The 19,016-nt window shown below is 37.2% G+C and overlaps 1 protein-coding gene across 1 annotated transcript; it reads left to right on the forward strand.

Moving 5' to 3' along the window:
- Positions 1–14,025: 14,025 nt before the first annotated feature.
- LOC112802615 (calcium-dependent protein kinase 10) lies at positions 14,026–18,769 on the forward strand. The gene is made up of 7 exons (XM_025845891.3): positions 14,026–14,899; positions 15,140–15,283; positions 15,405–15,557; positions 16,506–16,621; positions 16,741–16,908; positions 17,616–17,846; positions 18,205–18,769. Exons 1-7 carry the CDS (start codon positions 14,242–14,244, stop codon positions 18,376–18,378), a joined length of 1,644 nt encoding a protein of 547 aa, XP_025701676.1. The 5' UTR covers positions 14,026–14,241; the 3' UTR covers positions 18,379–18,769.
- The last annotated feature ends 247 nt before the right edge of the window (positions 18,770–19,016 follow it).

A 19,016-nucleotide genomic window follows, 5' to 3' on the forward strand; every position in this document is an offset into this window, starting at 1 on the left:
AACTGGCACGGTACCATTGCAACTCTCTGAATTTTCTACTATGCACCTGCATCAATACAGTGATGCGTACGCGTCGGCCAGGCACACGCGTGGGGGAGTAAAATTGTGAGTGACACGTGCGCGTCGACCACGCGTGCGCGTGGAAGTACGTTTTACCAAAAAGTTTACTAAGTTTAAAAAGCTGCAGAATTACATTTTCAAACTCCAAACTTCCGACGGGCATAACTTTTTTGTTTCAAATCATTTTCCATTCGTTCTTCGAATGACATAAACATCTCGAATCCAATTTTATTTCTAAATAAGTTTGACATAAATCAGAGATCCGGGGACCAAGTTATACTCCGTCAAAGTAGACCAAAAACCACAATTTCATACAAACCCACAAAATTCTATTTTCAAAACAAACTAATTTCAACCCCTTTCAAAACCAACCAAAACTTACCATAAATCAACCTCAAGCCTCCTCAACTCATATGTTAATATTTTTATTAAATTCACAATCTACCATTTTAACCAATCTCAATCAAATAATTCAATTTCAAACAAAATATCATATCATATATCTTTCCTCATTCCAAGTTCAACAATACCAATTCCATCAACCATCAATATATACAATCAATATCATCCTCACCATCAACATGGTTTCACCCACAATTCAATATCAACTAATTATAAAGCATATATCAAAACATGCATGTCTCTCTGATGAATAGAAATTTATCGTCGATCTAAATTTTCACAAAATAGAATTCCATCGTTGAAAGTATAGTCTAGAGTCTAGACCGACAATTAATTCCTACATCAAATATTTTAAATTCAAATTATAATAACCGAGATCGAGAGTAATTCAACCTCGGGTCGTTTTTTCTATGAGTTGCAATGAAATGTTTAATTATTGCCTATGGAAGGAAACATGGGGAATTGGGAAAGCAAGAAAGCAAGAAATGTAAATAGCAAGGAAGCAAATAAATATGCAAGGAAAATAAAAGAGAAAGCAAGTAAAGGTAATGAAAATGGAAATTAAATGCTAAAAATGACTCTTGGTGATAATTGGGGAATTTAGGATTCCTATCCTAGTTATAAACCACAAACATGGCAATTGTGTGGAATCAATCCAAATTAGTCAATCCTCCTTGAGAATTAGTCAAAAGGGCATAATTGATCTCAATCCACAAGTCCTAGTCAACTCACTAATTACTTAGTGAAAGACTAGCGTCAATGGAAACCAAACCAATTAGCCATTCCCACACTATGCGGAATGGACATCCACAACTCAATTCCACCCAAACAACCATTTTCTCAACCAAGAGTGTGAAAACTAAACATGCAAGAAATTAAAAGTCAAAAGCAATAAAAGTCAAAGCAATTAAATGTCAAAGCATGGAAGATTAAAATGCAAGAAACCTCTTGGCAAGTAATTGAGAACTAAGGCTACCTATCCTAGTCATTAAGCACAAATATATGATGATTATGAAGAGTTGATCCTACTTAGTCAACCTTACATCGAAGATAAGTCAAATAGGCATAGTTAATTTCAATCCCTAAGTCCTATGTCAATACTAGGGGTCACATAGAGTCAAGAAAAACCAAATTAACTAACTACTCTAATATATCAAACAAGAATGGACATCAATGACTCAAGGGACACCAAAGTCAATAATTCCAAGCCAAGAGTAGAGAAAAAATTAAGTAAAAACTAAGCCAAGCATTTTATCAAATAATTGGTGTGTATGAAAATAAAATAATATTAAATTGCAATAAAATAAATTCTAAAGCTACTAAAGCAAGAAAATCATAACAACAACTAAAGAAAACAATAAATGACATGGAAACATAAAATTGCATTAATTGGAATTAAAATAACAAAAGTGCTCATAACATGAAAATTGACATAAAAGAGAAAATGACAAAAGAAATGAAGAAGATAAGGACAAGAGAGCATAGAAACATAAATAGAACTAGATGAAACCTGAATTAAAAATAGAAATTACAAAGAAAATAAACTAAGAACCCTAATTTCTAGAGAGAATGGAGAGCTTCTCTCTCTAGAAAACAACCTACATAATGCTAAACTAACCCTAATTGCTCCCCCCTTCATTCCTCTTCACTTTTGCCTTAAATAGCTTCAGAAAATAAGTAGGATTGGGTTTTGGAGGCCCAGAATTTGCCCCCAGCGATTTGCATTAATGACCTCACGCATATGCACGCGTGCGTACGCACGACCTACTGTGCGCACGCACAGTTGCGTAGAATTCCCATCGTGCGTACGCACGACACTTGGTGCGTACGCATTCTTGCACAAAGTCACCGTTGTGCGTACGCACCTTTGCAGCAGCTTTCAAACTTCATTTTCTTCATGATTTCTCCCTTTTTCATACTTTTCTCTTCAATTCTTCCATCCCATACTTGTATTGAAAACCTGAAATCACTCAACAAATACATCAAGGCACCAAATGAAATTAAAGTGAATTAATTTTAACTATTTTAAGGCTTAAAAAGCATGTTTTCATAATTAAGAACAAATCTAGGGAGAATTACAAAACTATGCTATTTAGATGAATAAATATGGATTTATGTGATAAAATTCACTCAAATCAAACCAAAATATATCGTAAAATATGGACTCATCACTCTCATACATCATACCATCAAAACACCCAAAATTCACTAATCACATACATAACAACACAATTTATCTAAACCAATCAACAATATCAATAGTTCAAATCCTATCTTAGGGTCTCTAGCCTAAGTTTTCACACCACATTACATTTTAGATATAGGAAACCAAAACTATACCTTGGCCGATTCCCCGCTCAACATAGAACACCTCCAAATTACTTTTTCACAAGCTCTCAAGGCTTCAACACCTCTAAGAATAGATTTTTAGCACACAAAAGCCCTTTTCCAAGCTTTCCAAGACTTCAATCAAGCCCTAACATACATATATACACTACCTAAACTACAATACCACATTCAAACATACCCACTCAATACCCGAACATCATAAACCAATAAATTCAACTAGGATTAAGAATCTTATCACTCCCAAGGATCAAGGAGACAAGATTAAGCCTCTCATTCAAGCTAGTTGGATCCTATAACATCAAAAGTTCACAAATCTCAACATTTTTCACCAAAAATTTCGAATTCAAGGGCTGGAAGAACAGAGATAAAATCATGGCTTACCTCTAAAACAAAGTTATGGGCTTTGTAGAGTTCTCCGTGGTGAACGCGTGGCCGTAGACGGTGCGACGATCGAAACTCCGAATCAAAAGTTATTTCACTTTGAATCACAAGTGAGGGTTTGTGATTTTTGGAAGAAGGTTCTCCCTCCTTGGCTGCCCAGCAGCGTTTTTGAGGTTTAAGAGAGGAGAGAGAGTGCTGTTTAAGGGTTTTAGGCTGAGCTTGGTTGAGCCTACGGGTCCGCTTTGGACCCGATTCGACTAGTTCGGTCCGTTTGGCCCAATTTTGGGCCAAATTCTTTAAAATTAGTGTTGAAATTTTCGCTTTAATTTTCTCTATCATATTAAACCAGAAAATCTCATTTCTAATTTTCTAGAATATATTTTAATTTACGAGTTAATTTTCGCTAATTATCTGGATTTTACATGGACAACTCTTACGCATGCAAAATAAAGCACATGTGAAATGGAGCTGTTGGCAATTTCTCATCTGGTCCACGTGAAATGGACGGTGAATAATAATAATAATAATAATAATAATAATAATAATAATAATAATAATAATAATAATAATAACTAGTAGTAAATAATTATAACTACAATAATAATAATAACAATAATAATATTTAAATTAACAATAATAATTTTTTTAGACTTAAATAAACAAAACAGAAGAAGAAAAAAAGAAAAATAAAGGAATTGCTTAAATAGAGGGACAACCCCATTTAAAACTACTCTTAAACTTCCCCCAAAGAGAAGGAAGCTCTACATGATGAAGTTGTAACCTCATCGCCATCATTGTTATGGTGTCTGTTATCGTGTTTGCATCTCTCAATCAAACGAAAGTCAACACGCCAACTCCAATACATGAAATCTCTTATTTTAAGCACCAACGGATCAGTAAACCCAATACCATCTTGGTGATTAGTAACAAGATTAAATGCTTCCACACAATCCATCTCACAAATAACATTTCGTTGACCCACATCTCAGGCTAAGAGATATCCTCTCCAAATAATAAACAATTTCTTTTGAAGAATACTATTACTCCCAATAATCCCCAAACACCCCATTTGCCAACTTCCATTACAATCTCTAACAACGCAAGCAAAACCAATACTATCACCCGAATTAGGATAACTTGCATTACAATTAATCTTGAAAGTACCAATGGATGGTGGATTCCAAAAATCATTTAGAATAGAGGGAAGGGACATACGTTATAATTCAAAAATATTCCTAAGTTCTGTTTCTGAAGCTAATGCGAGACAAATTACTTTTTTCGGAGGCCAAGTCTCATGAGGATTAAAGATGTCATTATTCCTTACTCGCCATATCCACCAAAGTCCCAAAAAGAACCTGAATGGATGCTCTCTTCTATGATACAATAAACAGTTCTTCAAATCCAAAGGATGACAAGAAATATCCAACCTATGCCATACAAGCTGAGCTTTTGGACAATCCCGAATATAATATAAAACCGATTCCTGGATAAAAAGACATCTTGGGTACCTATTCGATGACAACATCCCTCTTCTGAAGCGAAAACATGCAGTATGAAGAGCCTCCTTGTGCGACCTAGGGTCAAGCATTAACCTCATGCCTCTCTCTGTAATAGAGATCCTTGAGGTACAAGCTGCACACATCTCATTAGAGATGGCAGACAAGACCATGAAGATGCCATATGACTTGGTAGAGGATGTCTTGGTTAAAGTTGAAAACCACTACATCCCTGCAAACTTCATTGTCCTGGACATAGGAGAGGATGAGGATGACTATGTCATTCTTGGAAGGCTTTTCCTAGCCACAACTAATGCTATCATTAATGTGGCTAAGGGAGAACTAACCTTAAAGTTAGGGGAGGATCACATCTTATTCAAGATGCCTCATCCCAATTCTCCCTCTAAAAGAGAGATAACTATGCAACACCTAGTGGGCCAACCCTCTCTTCCTGTGCAGAGCATTGCAGAGCCCCCAGACATTAATTCTAAGTTTGGTGTTGGGCAGCTCTCAACAAGCTCTAAGCACAAAGGTACTAAAAAGAAAGTACCTAAAGGCTGGAGGGACAAGAAAGTCCCAACTAAAAACCTCTCACCTGGCATGAGAGTTGTCTTCACTAAGAAGTCAGTCTTACCACACACAATGAGTGGTGTCCTATCTCTAGAGCATGTAAAGCTCATTCATGAGAGGACAAGAAGAAAATTCACTGTCAGGGGTAAAAATATGATCCCATACTCACCTCCATAAGGAGCTAAAGGTCAAGCTAGTGTCGTTAAAAGAGCGCTTGTTGGGAGGCAACCCAACCTTACTCAACTACGTTTATTTTCTTTCATTTTGTTTTTCTTTCAGTTGTCAGAGTCATGATCATATGCATCATTCAGAACGGAGACAAAATTTCACAGCAGTGAAAATAGAACACTCTGGATGGACTATCAAAGTTAAACGCCATCCAGGGTATCCCTGCTGGGCGTTTAATGCCCCCAAGAGGGGAGCATTGCTGGCATTGAACGCCAGCCAGGGAGCAGCCCCTGGGCATTCAAACGCCAATACAGAGAAGCAGGGAATCTGGAATTCCCTAGCCTCTCAAGACCTGTGGGTTCCACAGCATCTTCACCTACCCTACCTACCCCATTTACTTTCATACTTCCCTATAAACCCTAGCCCAACCACATACATCCCACTTCTCCACAATCATCATAACTCCCACCTACCCCCACCCACTTCAAAATAACATTTTCGACCCAAAACCCACCCTATGGTTGAACCCTACCCCTACCCACTCCTATAAATACACCATCCATACACACACCTCTCATACCCTAATATACCCACAAGGCTGAGCCCTCTCTCTCCCTCTCCCTCCTTCTATTTTCTTCTTCTTCTTCTACTCTATTCTTCTATTTCCTTTATTTTTACTTGAGGATGAGCAAAGTTTTAAGTTTGGTGTTGGAAAAGCATAGCTTTTTTTTCTTTTCACTTCTATTCATGGCACCCAAGGTTGGAGACTCATAGAAAGAGGAAAGGAAATGCAGTAGCCAATCCCTCAGAATTTTGGGAGATGGAGATATTCATCACCAAAGCCCATCAAAACTACTTCTATGAAGTAGTGGCTGAGAAGAAAGTGATCCCTGAGGTCCCTTTCATGCTCAAGAAGAATGAGTATCCGAAAATTCGAAGAGAGATCAGGAGAAGAGGTTGGGAAGTCCTAACCAATCCCATTCAAGATGTTGGAATTCTCATGGTGTAAGAGTTCTATGCTAATGCATGAGTTACCAAAAACTATGACACTAGTGTGAACCCAAATCCAAGGAATTGGATCACCATGGTCCAAAGAAAAATCCTAGTTTTCAGCTCGGAAAGTGTGAGGTTGGCGTTCAACTTACCTCTAATGCAAAGAGATCCTCATGCTTACACTAGGAGAGTCAACCGTGATCAGAGATTGGATCAAGTGCTCTCAGACATCTGTGTAGATGACGCACAGTGGAAAAGGGATTCTCAAGGCAAGCCCATTCAACTAAGAAGGGGTGACCTTAAGCCCATAGTTAGAGGATGGTTGGAATTCATCCAAAGATCTATCATCCCTACTAGCAATCAGTCAGAAGTGACTGTTGACAGAGCCATCATGATCCATTTCATCATGATTGGAACTGAGGTGGAAGTTTATGAGGTAATTCCTCAAAAACTGTACAAGGTAGCTGAGAAGCCTCACACCAATGCCAGGTTGGCATTCTCCCCACCTTATCTGTCATCTATGCAATTAAGATGGAATTGTCATAAATGGAGATGTCTCCATTAGGGAGGATAAGCCCATCACTAAGAAGTGAATGGAGCAAACTAGAGAGCATGCACCAGAGCCTATGCATCCACCTCAGTATGAGATCCTTGAGATGCCTCAAGGAATGTATTTTCCTCCCCAAAGCTATTGGGATCAATGGCAAACTTCTCTTGGAAAATTGAGCACTGACATAGAGGAATTGAGGATGGGACATCAATAGCATGCTACCACCCTCAATGAAATAAAAGAAGATCAAAGAGCCATAAGGGAAGACCAAAGGGCTATGAAGAAAGAGCAACAAAGGCAAAGAGATGACATAGAAGAGATCAAGCATCACATTGGATCCTCAAGGAGGAGCACTAGGCGCCATCATTAAAGGTAGATTCATTCTCTTTACACCCGTTTCCTATTATTTTTCTGTTTTTTGTCTGTTTTATTATCCATTCTCTTGTTCTAGTTGCATTATCATTTGCATTGTTGTCTTAAAGATGTAAAATATCCCATATATCTCTCACCTTGCTTAAAAAAAATTATTGAAAAGAATTGAGAGATGCATGAATTTCAAGTTTAAAATAAAATTAGTTTAATTATGTTGATGTGGTGTCATTTGCTTTCATTTTTTGAATGTATGATTAAACAGTGCATATTTGAAGTTGAAATTTTAGAATGTTGGCTCTTAAAAGAATAAGGAAAAAGGAGAAATATTATTAATAATTTGAAAAATCTAAAAATTGATTATTGAAGCAAGAAAAAGCAGAAAAAAGAAAAAAGAAAAAGCATGTTACAAAAGAAAAAAAATTTATATGCATGCGAAAAAATGGTGAAAAAGAAAAAAAAGCAGAAAAATCCATTACTGCCCAAAAATGCAAGAAAATGATAGCAGATTGAAAAAGCTAGTAACCCTTTAAACCAAAAGGCAAGGGTAAAAGGGCCCAAGACTTTGAGCATCAGTGGTTAGGAGGGCCCAAAGGAATAAAATCCTGGTCTAAGCGGCTAAACCAAGTTGTCCCTAACTATGTGCTTATGGCGTGAATGTGTCAAGTGAAGAGCTTGAGACTGAGCGGTTAAAGTCGTAGTCCAAAGCAAAAAGAGTGTGCTTAAGAAATCTGGACACCTTTATCTGGGGACTCTAGCAAAGCTGAGTGATAATCTGAAAAGGTTCACCCAGTTAAAGTGTCTGTGGCATGAATGTATCCGGTGGTAATACTGGAAAACAGAGTGCTTAGGGTCACGGCCAAGACTCTGAAAATTGTGTTCAAAAATCAAAATAAGCTTAACTAGGAGAGTCAATGATATCATATGGATTCTAAGTTTCAATGGATAGTGAGATGCCAAAACTATTCAGAAGCAAAAAGCTACTAAGTCCCGCTCATCTGATTGTATCTAAGCTTTATTTGAAACTTAGAGATTTATTGCATCTTAATTTTATTTTTATCCTAATGTGTTTTTAGTTTCTTGGGTACAAGCAACGGTTTAAGTTTGGTATTGTGATGAACGGATATTTTATACGCTTTTTGACGTCATTTTCATATAGTTTTTAGCATGTTTTATTTAATTTTTGTTAAATTTTATATGTTTTAGTGTTAAATTCATATTTTTGGATTCTACTATGAGTTTTTGTACAATTTTAGGTAATTTTTGGCTGAAATTGAGGAGCTAGAGCAGAAGTCTGATTCAGAGAAAGAGAAAGCACTATAGATGCTATCCGAATCTGACCTCCTTGTACTCGGAAGAGCCTTTCTAGAGCTACAGAAGTAAAAATGGAGCACTCTCAATGGCTATGGAAAGCTGACTTCCAGAGCTTTCCAGCAATATATAATTGTCGATATCTTGCTTCAGATTAGAAGACTCAAAACTGGCGTCCAACGCCAGCTACCTGCCCCGTTCCAAGTGTCCAGCGCCCAAAAGCAGTACCAGCATCCAAACCCCCCAATGAGGACCCCCTAGCTGGCGTTTCATACCCAAGAGACTTCATAGCACGTGGATCTCATCAATGCTCAGCCCAAACACTCACCAAGTGGGCCCCAGAAGTAGATTTTAGCAGTAAATAGACTGTTTTATCCTTACTAGTCATCTGTTTAGTATTTAAGGATTAAATTTATGTAATTTAGACCTTTAATCACCATCTTCGAACCTTTTTACCATCATTTATGTTTTGCATTGTATTTTACTTCAGTATGAGTTTCTAAACCTCCTAGGTTGAGGGGAGGAGCCTTGCTGAGTCCTATGAATTAATAATAGTATTACTGTTTCTTCTTCGATCCGTGTTTGATTAATTCTAAGATATATATTCGCACTTCAACATGGTGGATAGGATGATCAGTGACAATCAACTCTGTTCATCACATTAAGACAAATGTGCCTGACAAACACCTACGTCTACTTGGGTTCGTGTGAATACTTCAGTGGAAAACATGCACCACCAGCTTGAATCATACATCTCTCAGACGGCTAATCCACGACTTCATTGGGGACTTCTCAGGACACCAGTTCAGTCGATTTCGGGGAGATTAGGGTCTCTGTGGTAGAGGCTAGAACCCAATGATGCAGCATTCTCTGATCTGGAAGATTCGACCTTGTCTGTGGCGTTTAGAGTAGGATCATCAAGGAGAATGGACTGTACACGCTTCACCCTCAAGCAAAGATGGATCCAGACTAGCCCTAGGGTTCAGATCCGGAGGAGTATTGATGACCTCTCAATAAAGGCGCCAATCACTTACAGCCTGCCATTGAAGAGATCATTCACAAGCAAAGAGGACATTAATACCGGAGTTAATTTAGAAAGACAAAGCAACTCCAATCCTTTACCTTATCCCTATCATTGATTTCCATTTAATTTACAGAGTAGCTTTATTAGTTACAAGTCAACATAGTTTAGATCTCACAACCAACAACCTTCTGATTCGCCTGACTAAGACCTGCAAGATAACCATCGCTTGCTTCAAACCACAATCCTCGTGGGATCAACTCTGACTCGCTCAGGTATTACTTGGACGACCTAATGCACTTGCTGGTACAATAGTACAAAGGTGTGGGGATTCGTACTACCAGGCTGCTCCCAGAAATTCGTTCATTCTGATGCACAATACAATTCTAACAACCTCACATACCAAATCTTATATTTAAGTCTAAAATTCCTCTAAAATCATAATTCTATCTTTTTTTTTGACTAACCAAAATTTCTAGAATGATTAGCACAGCTCCAAGAGTTCAGACTCTTTAATTCACCTTTTTACAAATGCACATACATAATTAAACATTCACTTTTCTGCATCTTATCATAACAGAAATTCAATATGCACCCCTCATCAATCAAACACATAATAAACCATCAATCATCATAAGTACACATAGCAGCAACCATAATATTCTATATATCCTAACCCTTACCTCTTTTGAAGTTCAAAATTCTATTTCTACTTCTTCCTTGAATTAGAAACCCTAACATAGCGAAAATCAGAATTTCTCACATCTCCAAGGCCATTTCTCCGAACGATACATGAGTAAGAGAAGAGTTCTTACTCTCCTTAAGCGTCTGTTCATGAAGGAACCGATCAAATTAACTGAAAATGGAGCATAGTGAGAGTTGAATTTTTGAATTTTAAAAAGAGGCAGGGAAAGGAGGACGTTGGTGCTTACCCAGCAGGAAGAACTCAAATAAAATTGCTTAGATGGGAGTCTCCTATTTTTGGTTAGCCTCCATTCTTGCTTCCTCTTCCTCTCTTGGCTCCGTCTCTATCCCTCTTTTCTCTTTTAGTTTTGTGCATTTTTTGTTGTATTAAGAATAATGAGAAGCTTGGTCATATATGGTGGAGAAGAGGTGAGTTAGTGTAGAAAGCTTCGTGGCTCCCTTCCTCAGCAACACCAAGCAACACAATGAATGAGCAAGAGGTGACCATGGTTGTATCCTAGTTCGGTTCGGTGATGAGAGGAGGAAGAACAAAGTTACAACTAATCAAGGTTAAGTTCTTTCTTGGTTTTAGTTTCATGGTCATGGTTCGGTTGAACCAAGGAAAAGAGTGGTTTAATGTGTGTTTGATCATGTGTTAACTAGTCTAATGGTATATCTATACTCATCTTTAATTAATTCAAATGAATAATTAAAGATATGATGTTTGATAGAAAAATGTGGAGAAAGAAAAAAGAAAAATGTGACTTTATAATGGAGGAAAAAATCGGTTTGATTATGAAAGGGTGGAGTTTGTTTGGTACGGTTTTCAGCTTAGGACACACTTTTATCTCTCACGGTATATCTATTCTTTTTACTTATCGAGTCTAAATCCGCCTTATTATTTTATGATGAGGTGATTCACAGATATCTATCGAATTTTTCATCACAGAATTTCTGAGAATAACTCTGTGGAGAATCGGGCTGTTATAGAATCTTTAATCCCCGACTTGCCAAATCCAAGAGCGGGATAAAGCTACCGACCTCACCGTGTACGCACGGTACTCGCATGATGCTCGCACAAAAACATTTTCATTCTAGTTTGGCATCGTGTGTACGCATGATACAATCACGATGCTCGCACAAAAATATTTTCATTCTAGAGGGATGCTCGTGCGTACGCATGCTTCATGCAATCAGCGACACCAATTTGAGTTGAAATTATTGTGTGTCCACATCAGCATACATCAAACTGTCAACTTAGCACTTAACTATACACATCAGCGGCGCTTTAATGTCCAGTAACTTTTGGACTAACGGAAATTTACGTTTCTGATAGTGAGAAATACATTTGGTTATTTTAAAAAGTGGAGAACTTATTTGATGCGAGTTGGGAATTTCAGGGACCAATTTAGGTATTATCTCCTAATTAGTATTACACACCCTTTTAGCATCTTTTGCAGCTTGTAAGACTGCAAGTAGATCCCAAAAAAAAGTTTAATTACTTTGTTAGTTTTTATAATTTTACTAAATTTTTAATTAGATTTTTATATTTTTTTTCTTTTTAATTAGATCCTTATACTGTTTTTGATTTTGTAATTAGGTCATTTTCATGTTAAAAATATTAACATTAATAAAATATTTCTTCCAAAATACATGTGGTCAAAGATGTAATTATATTTTTAATTATAAATATCTTTAATTTGTAAAGAAATATTTAGTTAATTCTAATATTTTTATTCTAAGAAGGACCTAATTATAAAATTAAAAGTAGTATAAGAATCTAATTAAAAAAAAGTATAATAATTTAATTACAAATTTAACAAAACTATAAAGACTAACAAAATAATTAAAAAAAAAACTCACATGTAAAAATTAGAAGGTGAACAAATATAAATACGTTGGTACTGCCGTACTAGTACTTAATCCACATTGTTGAAAAAAAAATTTTGACCCATAGAATGTGAACAAGTACTTTTTGCTTTTACATTTCTTTACGTGCTCCTAAGAATATTTTCTTTCCAGAAGCACTAAAAAAGAAAGTAAAAAACTAATGTAAAATCTATAGAAATTAATTTAATAATAGAATAAAAATTTGAGTAATTCAAATATATTGGTGCATGGTATGTTATATATAGATGTGAAATTGTAAATGCAGAATTCTGCAAAACGTAATCCATGATTGACATGGAAGAGAAAAAAAACTAAAACTATAAAACGCAGGTTGCATTTTGTACAGAAAGTCAACATTGAAACATATCTCCTATTTCCTGCATGTAGACCAAAGTTGCAGCTGAGCACATTGGAAAACACTAAACATGACCTACGTTTGACAAGTTCTCAGATAAAAACATTACTTACGTTTGACAGGGATCTAGCAAAGTCGTACATACTACATATGGTAATTTCACCCGATGGCCACTTCAGTCCATTGGTTGAAATTGATGACATCAGTTTGTCTCAAGTACTAAGAGATATAGATTATCTATTTAAGCCATCTCAGCAAAGGCCTGCTGATTCTGGGCTGTCAATTGGTCATCGTGCCGTATCAGGTCACTTTAGCGACTTTTCGATTAATCGATCGTCGTGTCTTGTTGATCCTCCTCATCTTTCCGCACCGCCGCGGATCGAGTTGTTCGATTGAATGAATATCCGCAGGAGAAAGAGGCAGTTGGAGGAAAGTACCTGGAGTACGAGTATTATTATGGTGGATTGAGTGCTCCGGACATGAGTACTTTTGGTATCTATGACACTGGCAGAGCCAGCATGCCAGATGTCGGTGCTTCTGAGGGTTGCGGTGGTAGCGGACCTAGTGGTCTGGATGCAGCTGTTTCTGAGGGTCGTCCATATAATCTACGGACACAGATTGCTCCCTCGGATAAATACACCCCATCTCATTATTTCAAGAAGGCCCCGAAGAAATAGCTTGTTGCAGTTTTCTTCACTTGTAGTCCGATTGAGTTTATCTTTGGACGATTCTTACCATTCCTGTGTTTTTTGTTGTACGTGTGATGTTATCTTTTGACGTTTTTATTTAGTATTGTGTTTCTTATTGTATGGTTGATTGTATATTTAGATGTTTCTGTTTGTTCTCGTCATTATTATTATAAGTTTAGTTTCAGGACCACCTCATTATGCGGGTCGTGGCGGGCCAGTCCACCAGAGGACAGATTTTTGGCAGGATGGGCTTCCCCATTTACCACTCCTACTTGCAGGTACCATCCTCACCTCCTCACGAAAACTTGGATGGTAGCACATTGACACCAGCACAAATTGAACATTACTTCGGAAGGAATCCAGATCTCACATTCAGGCCCAAATCACCGTTTCAGGTAACTCTCATAACAGATAATGTTACTCCAAATCTCAATATTTAACTTGATTAGACTTGGTTTATAAAAAGATTTAAATATGTAGTATTACTCTTAAACATATGAAATCGGTTATTATTATTAGTCTTTTGGATTTGGCTTCTCTAAAGTTATACTGTTATTTAAAAAAAAATATACCATTAATCACTCTTAATTAAAATAATAGAACTCACAAATAATAAATATTTCAAATTTAAAAATAATTAGAACATCATTTTACTATGTCACTTTAAAAGATTTTTTTCTTAGTTTTTTTCTGTTATTATTATATTATTATATTATTATAAGAAGTAAGGTGTACTTAATACCAAAAGGTGATTTACTTTTTCTCAACTAAACTTACCAACGTTCACACAAACTGCTCCCTTTTGTCTCGCTAGCCCCGCTTCCCCGCCGGGAAAACCCAACTGCCGGGACAAACCCACCGCTCTGGTCTGTATTCAGTGTTCACTCCTAACTCTAAATTAAACCTCCAAAACCGAACAAAACAACAAAATAAACAAATAAAAAGAAAAAAGGATGGGAAACTGCAACGCTTGCGCCAGAGCAGATGTAGTAGACAGCACAACAACCACAACCACAAAGCCTAACACCAACAACCGTAAATCGAACCCCTTTTCTTCCACTCCGGCCCGGCCAGCCAACCCGATCCGCGTCCTCAACAACGACATCCCCGCGGGCCCGCAGCACCGGGCCCGAATCAGTGACGATTACATACTTGGCCGTGAGCTGGGCCGCGGCGAATTCGGCATAACCTACCTCTGCACTGACCGCGAGACCAAAGAAGCTCTGGCATGTAAGTCCATCTCGAAGCGGAAGCTCCGCACCGCCGTCGACATAGACGACGTGCGGCGCGAGGTGAAGATCATGTCCACGCTGCCGCCGCATCCGAACGTGGTGCAGCTGAAGGGAGCTTACGAGGACGACGAGAACGTTCACATAGTTATGGAGCTCTGTGAGGGCGGCGAGCTCTTCGATAGGATCGTTGCCAGGGGACACTACAGCGAGCGCGCCGCCGCCGGAGTGTTCCGGACGATCGCGGAGGTTGTTAGGATGTGCCACGCTAACGGTGTCATGCATAGAGACCTCAAGCCTGAGAATTTCTTGTTTGCTAACAAGAAGGAGAATTCGCCCCTCAAGGCCATTGATTTTGGCTTGTCTGTGTTCTTCAAGCCAGGTATGATATGGAAAAAACAGGAAATGAATTGGTGGATTAGTTTGGTTTTTTCTTTTGTTCTGTGCATGAATTAACCTATGTTCACTTCAATTTAACGGGTGAATTCAATTTTGGGATTTTGGTAATAAGTGACTGTATTTATTTATTGATTGATTGCTTGGACTTGAATGAGTTTAGTTGGATTAATTTTTTTTTCTTTTTTTTTTACTGAAGTGAATTTTGATGTTGCTTTTGGTATAGGGGAGAGGTTTTCGGAGATTGTGGGGAGTCCTTACTACATGGCGCCGGAGGTATTGAAGAGGAATTATGGACCGGAGATAGATGTGTGGAGTGCTGGTGTGATCCTTTATATTTTGCTCTGTGGGGTTCCTCCGTTTTGGGCAGGTTCTTGCATTGCCAGTAGCCGTTGCATTTTTTTATTGTGTTACAGTCCTCCCCCCCCCCCCCCCTCTTTTTCTCTCTCTCTCTCTAATGGCTTTTGTGTTCTTGTTTTGGTTTGTGGCAGAGACGGAGCAAGGTGTGGCTCTGGCAATATTGAGGGGGGTGATTGATTTCAAGAGGGAACCTTGGCCGCATATATCAGATAGCGCTAAAAGCCTTGTCCGGCAGATGTTGGAACCAGATCCTAAAAAGCGCTTGACTGCTGAACAGGTGCTTGGTAAGTCCCTTGCTATTTATACTTTGGAGATTACATCTTTTCTCTGTGGTGACTACGTGCCAATCAAGTATCGGTTTTGTTGAGTAAAATATTTTGTTTGTCTGGTTAGCATGGTTCTTGTTTTGTTATGGGTTTTATTATGCTTAATGCCTATTATGCATACAACGATTCTTGAGCAGTTGAGTTGCTACTGCTCCGGTGGATAAATTTTATTCCTTGTCTTCTTGTTAGTGAGGGAAGAGTAGAATACATAGCCAGGTACTTGAGGATCTATAGGTCCTGCTTGGTTGGTTAGGTAGGTGGGAACTGGGAAGGAGATTGTGGAAAATTTTGGAATGAAATCACCTTAGACTTTCTTGGTAGGATTGTAATATGATAGTGGAATTGGTCATACCTTTGGTTGAAAACCATTACCACTATTTTCCATAGTTGCATCTTCCACATGTTCAAAAAGTCATATTCTTCATTTGTGGTCTGTGTAGAAAAGGCACCAAGTAGATGCTTTTTTTTTCTCATGCTTGTAGCTTGCAAGCTAAAGCTATGTGTACACTGAATTTTAATTATCATTCAGAATCTAAGCTGGAAATTCATTTGAATTTGGGTTTAAAATATAAGGATGTTTGTGCACTTTGTCTAACATAGATTCATTGGTTAGAGGGAATAAACGCTGAAGTTGAACGTTGGCATTTATGGTTTATTTTGCAACAATGAGCCTCAAAAAAGTTAAAGATATTGAAGTCATGTGTGTTCCAACAGGATGACTTATTATTTGTTTTAACTAAAGGTTTTTCATCCTCATTGGATCCTTTGCCCCATTGTCCAATTTCCCTTTGAAAGGAGAACAAATTATTACATATTTGAATCCCCATGGCTAGGGAGGCTGAATGTCAGTCAAGTCCACCCAATGTAGAAAGTGGTGTCATTTACTGTTCTTAATTATGCTTGCAGCACATCCATGGCTACAAAATGCCAAGAAAGCTCCAAATGTTCCATTAGGTGATCTTGTGAGGTCAAGGCTTAAGCAGTTTTCTATGATGAATAGATTCAAAAAGAAAGCTCTTCGGGTTAGAATCCACTTTCGTATATGCCTTGTTGTTGGCTCAAGTTTTTGCGGGATCAAATTAATGAGGAAGTTGAAATGTTCATGATTTGGATTTGGATTTTCTTTGGATGAATTCTTCAGGTAATTGCAGATCATTTATCTGTTGAAGAGGTAGAAATAATCAAAGATATGTTTACATTGATGGACACCAACAAAGACGGAAGAGTAACATACGAAGAACTAAAGGCTGGGTTGAGGAAAGTAGGTTCACAATTGGCTGAGCCAGAGATAAAGTTGCTGATGGAAGTGGTATGCTTCTATAATCGTTTATTCCCTTTGTTTCAGTTTGTATTTTTTTTTAAGGTTTCAAATTTACTTATTTACAATATTTAGGTTAGTATTAATTTCTCTTTTACATCTATAAGCGTAATAATTATGTAACTTTAAGAAAAAGAGTAAGTGTAATTCTAATATTCATTGAAGTTTTTTTTTTTTAAAATTTCCATGAGGCCAATTTTGTCTAGTCACATAATTTTTTACTGTTACCGAGGCTTTTTTTTTTGTTGGACAATTATTGTAGAGCAGAGGGAGCAGTGTTCATGACCGAATTGCTTCATATAATATCAGCTCTTTTTTTATCAGAACATATTAATAAGTTTAATGGAGTTCTTCTGGAACCATTCTGGATTTGCTAAATGATTGTGTACAAAAGGCTGCATTTTTATGATGAGTAGCGCCAGGTTATCATTGAATGAAGTTTTTTAAATTCTATCTATATCTCATTGCATCCCATGTTATATGGAGATGTTTTGGAACCAAAATTAATGCAATTGAATGATTAAATTTTGTCTAGGTGTCTACTTATAGGTGTTTTAAGGTGATATTTGGTATTAAATATTGATGCTACAGTTTCTTACCATTGTTTGAAGTGATTCATATGTCTAATCCAAGAGTAATAAAATGTTTTGGTTCAATGACAGTTTCCTTTGTTGAATTGTTGCATTGAATTACTTTAGGCCGATGTCGATGGGAATGGAATACTTGACTATGGGGAGTTTGTAGCTGTTACCATTCACTTGCAAAAAATGGAGAACGATGAGCATTTCCGCAAAGCATTCAAGTATTTTGACAAAGACAGTAGTGGTTATATTGAGTTTGGTGAACTACAGGAAGCATTAGCAGATGAGTCAGGAGAAACTGATCATGATGTTTTGAATGACATCATGCGTGAAGTTGACACTGATAAGGTTTAATTTTCTTGCTTGTCATTTATTCCTTACTTATTTCTAATTTTCCTTGCTGCAGGTTCTTTCATTCATAATCATTACACAACTTATATTAATGATATTATTTGAAAACATCAATGATCATATCTTTAATTATATCTATTAACACATCATTTTTTGTATGCAGTTCTATTTAATTATCACATTTCATTATCTGCGAATGATACCTTTATTATATTAATAGAATAAAACCATTCTTGGAAATTCACAATTATACTCTTCTCATGTTACATTTTGGCTTGGGATCTCGATCTCATCCCACATATTGTCAAATTTTGTTGGCCTTTCTAATGCTTCTAATTATGTTTCCACTTAACAGGATGGTCGCATCAGTTATGAGGAGTTTGTTGCCATGATGAAAACTGGAACTGACTGGAGAAAAGCATCTAGGCAATATTCAAGGGAGAGATTCAAGAGTTTGAGCCTAAACTTGATGAAAGACGGCTCTCTTCAGCTTCATGACGGTATCAGTGGTCAAGCTGTAGTGGTTTAATTATATTATTATTGTTAATATTATTATTTTATATTACCTCAGTGCTCTCTAGGTTTTTCTTATTCCTTTCCACTGCTTACACTGCCTTAAGATATGGCTTATTTAATCTCGCCGTGAAATCAGCTTTTGGGAAGGTTTAGCTATGAACATTTGAACCATACTAATGAGCTTGACTTGGTTTTGCGTAGCTTAGGTTTCTTACATGCCTGAAGCATGCTTTGGGGGAATACAATTGCATACTAATGATGGTTTATAGTTTGGCAGCAAAAATGTCGGGGCACACAGTATAGGCCTAAAAGATGTTACATATTCTTTGTATATCACTGTGCTGTTATATTTGTATTTTTAATTCGATTGGTAAGTGTGATTTTCCTTACTTGTATGCAGAAAACGACTTAAAGCTTGTCTCATTGGTTAGATGAAGTTATAACTTTTTCTAGAACTAGTCGAACAATCTGCGCAGAGCGCAAGGTTGTGTGATTAATTTGTGTTGATACTTGATAAGATAACCATAACTCTAGCAAATACGGGATATTTTGATTTTTGTGTTTTGATATATGCATGCATGGGTCACCATGGTATCTTAGAGCATATTACTTGTGTATAATTATGCATGATCATGCATAAGGAAGAAGAAC

Source organism: Arachis hypogaea, chromosome 5 (assembly GCF_003086295.3).
Source record: "Arachis hypogaea cultivar Tifrunner chromosome 5, arahy.Tifrunner.gnm2.J5K5, whole genome shotgun sequence".
NCBI lineage: Eukaryota > Viridiplantae > Streptophyta > Magnoliopsida > Fabales > Fabaceae > Arachis > Arachis hypogaea.

Coding starts and splice junctions, on each gene's coding strand:
- LOC112802615 (XM_025845891.3), top strand. CDS start 14,242: ATGGGAAACTGCAACGCTTGCGCCAGAGCAGATGTAGTAGACAGCACA. Junction 15,284..15,404: donor GGTTCCTCCGTTTTGGGCAG/GTTCTTGCATTG, acceptor GGTTTGTGGCAG/AGACGGAGCAAGGTGTGGCT. Junction 16,909..17,615: donor TAAAGTTGCTGATGGAAGTG/GTATGCTTCTAT, acceptor GAATTACTTTAG/GCCGATGTCGATGGGAATGG.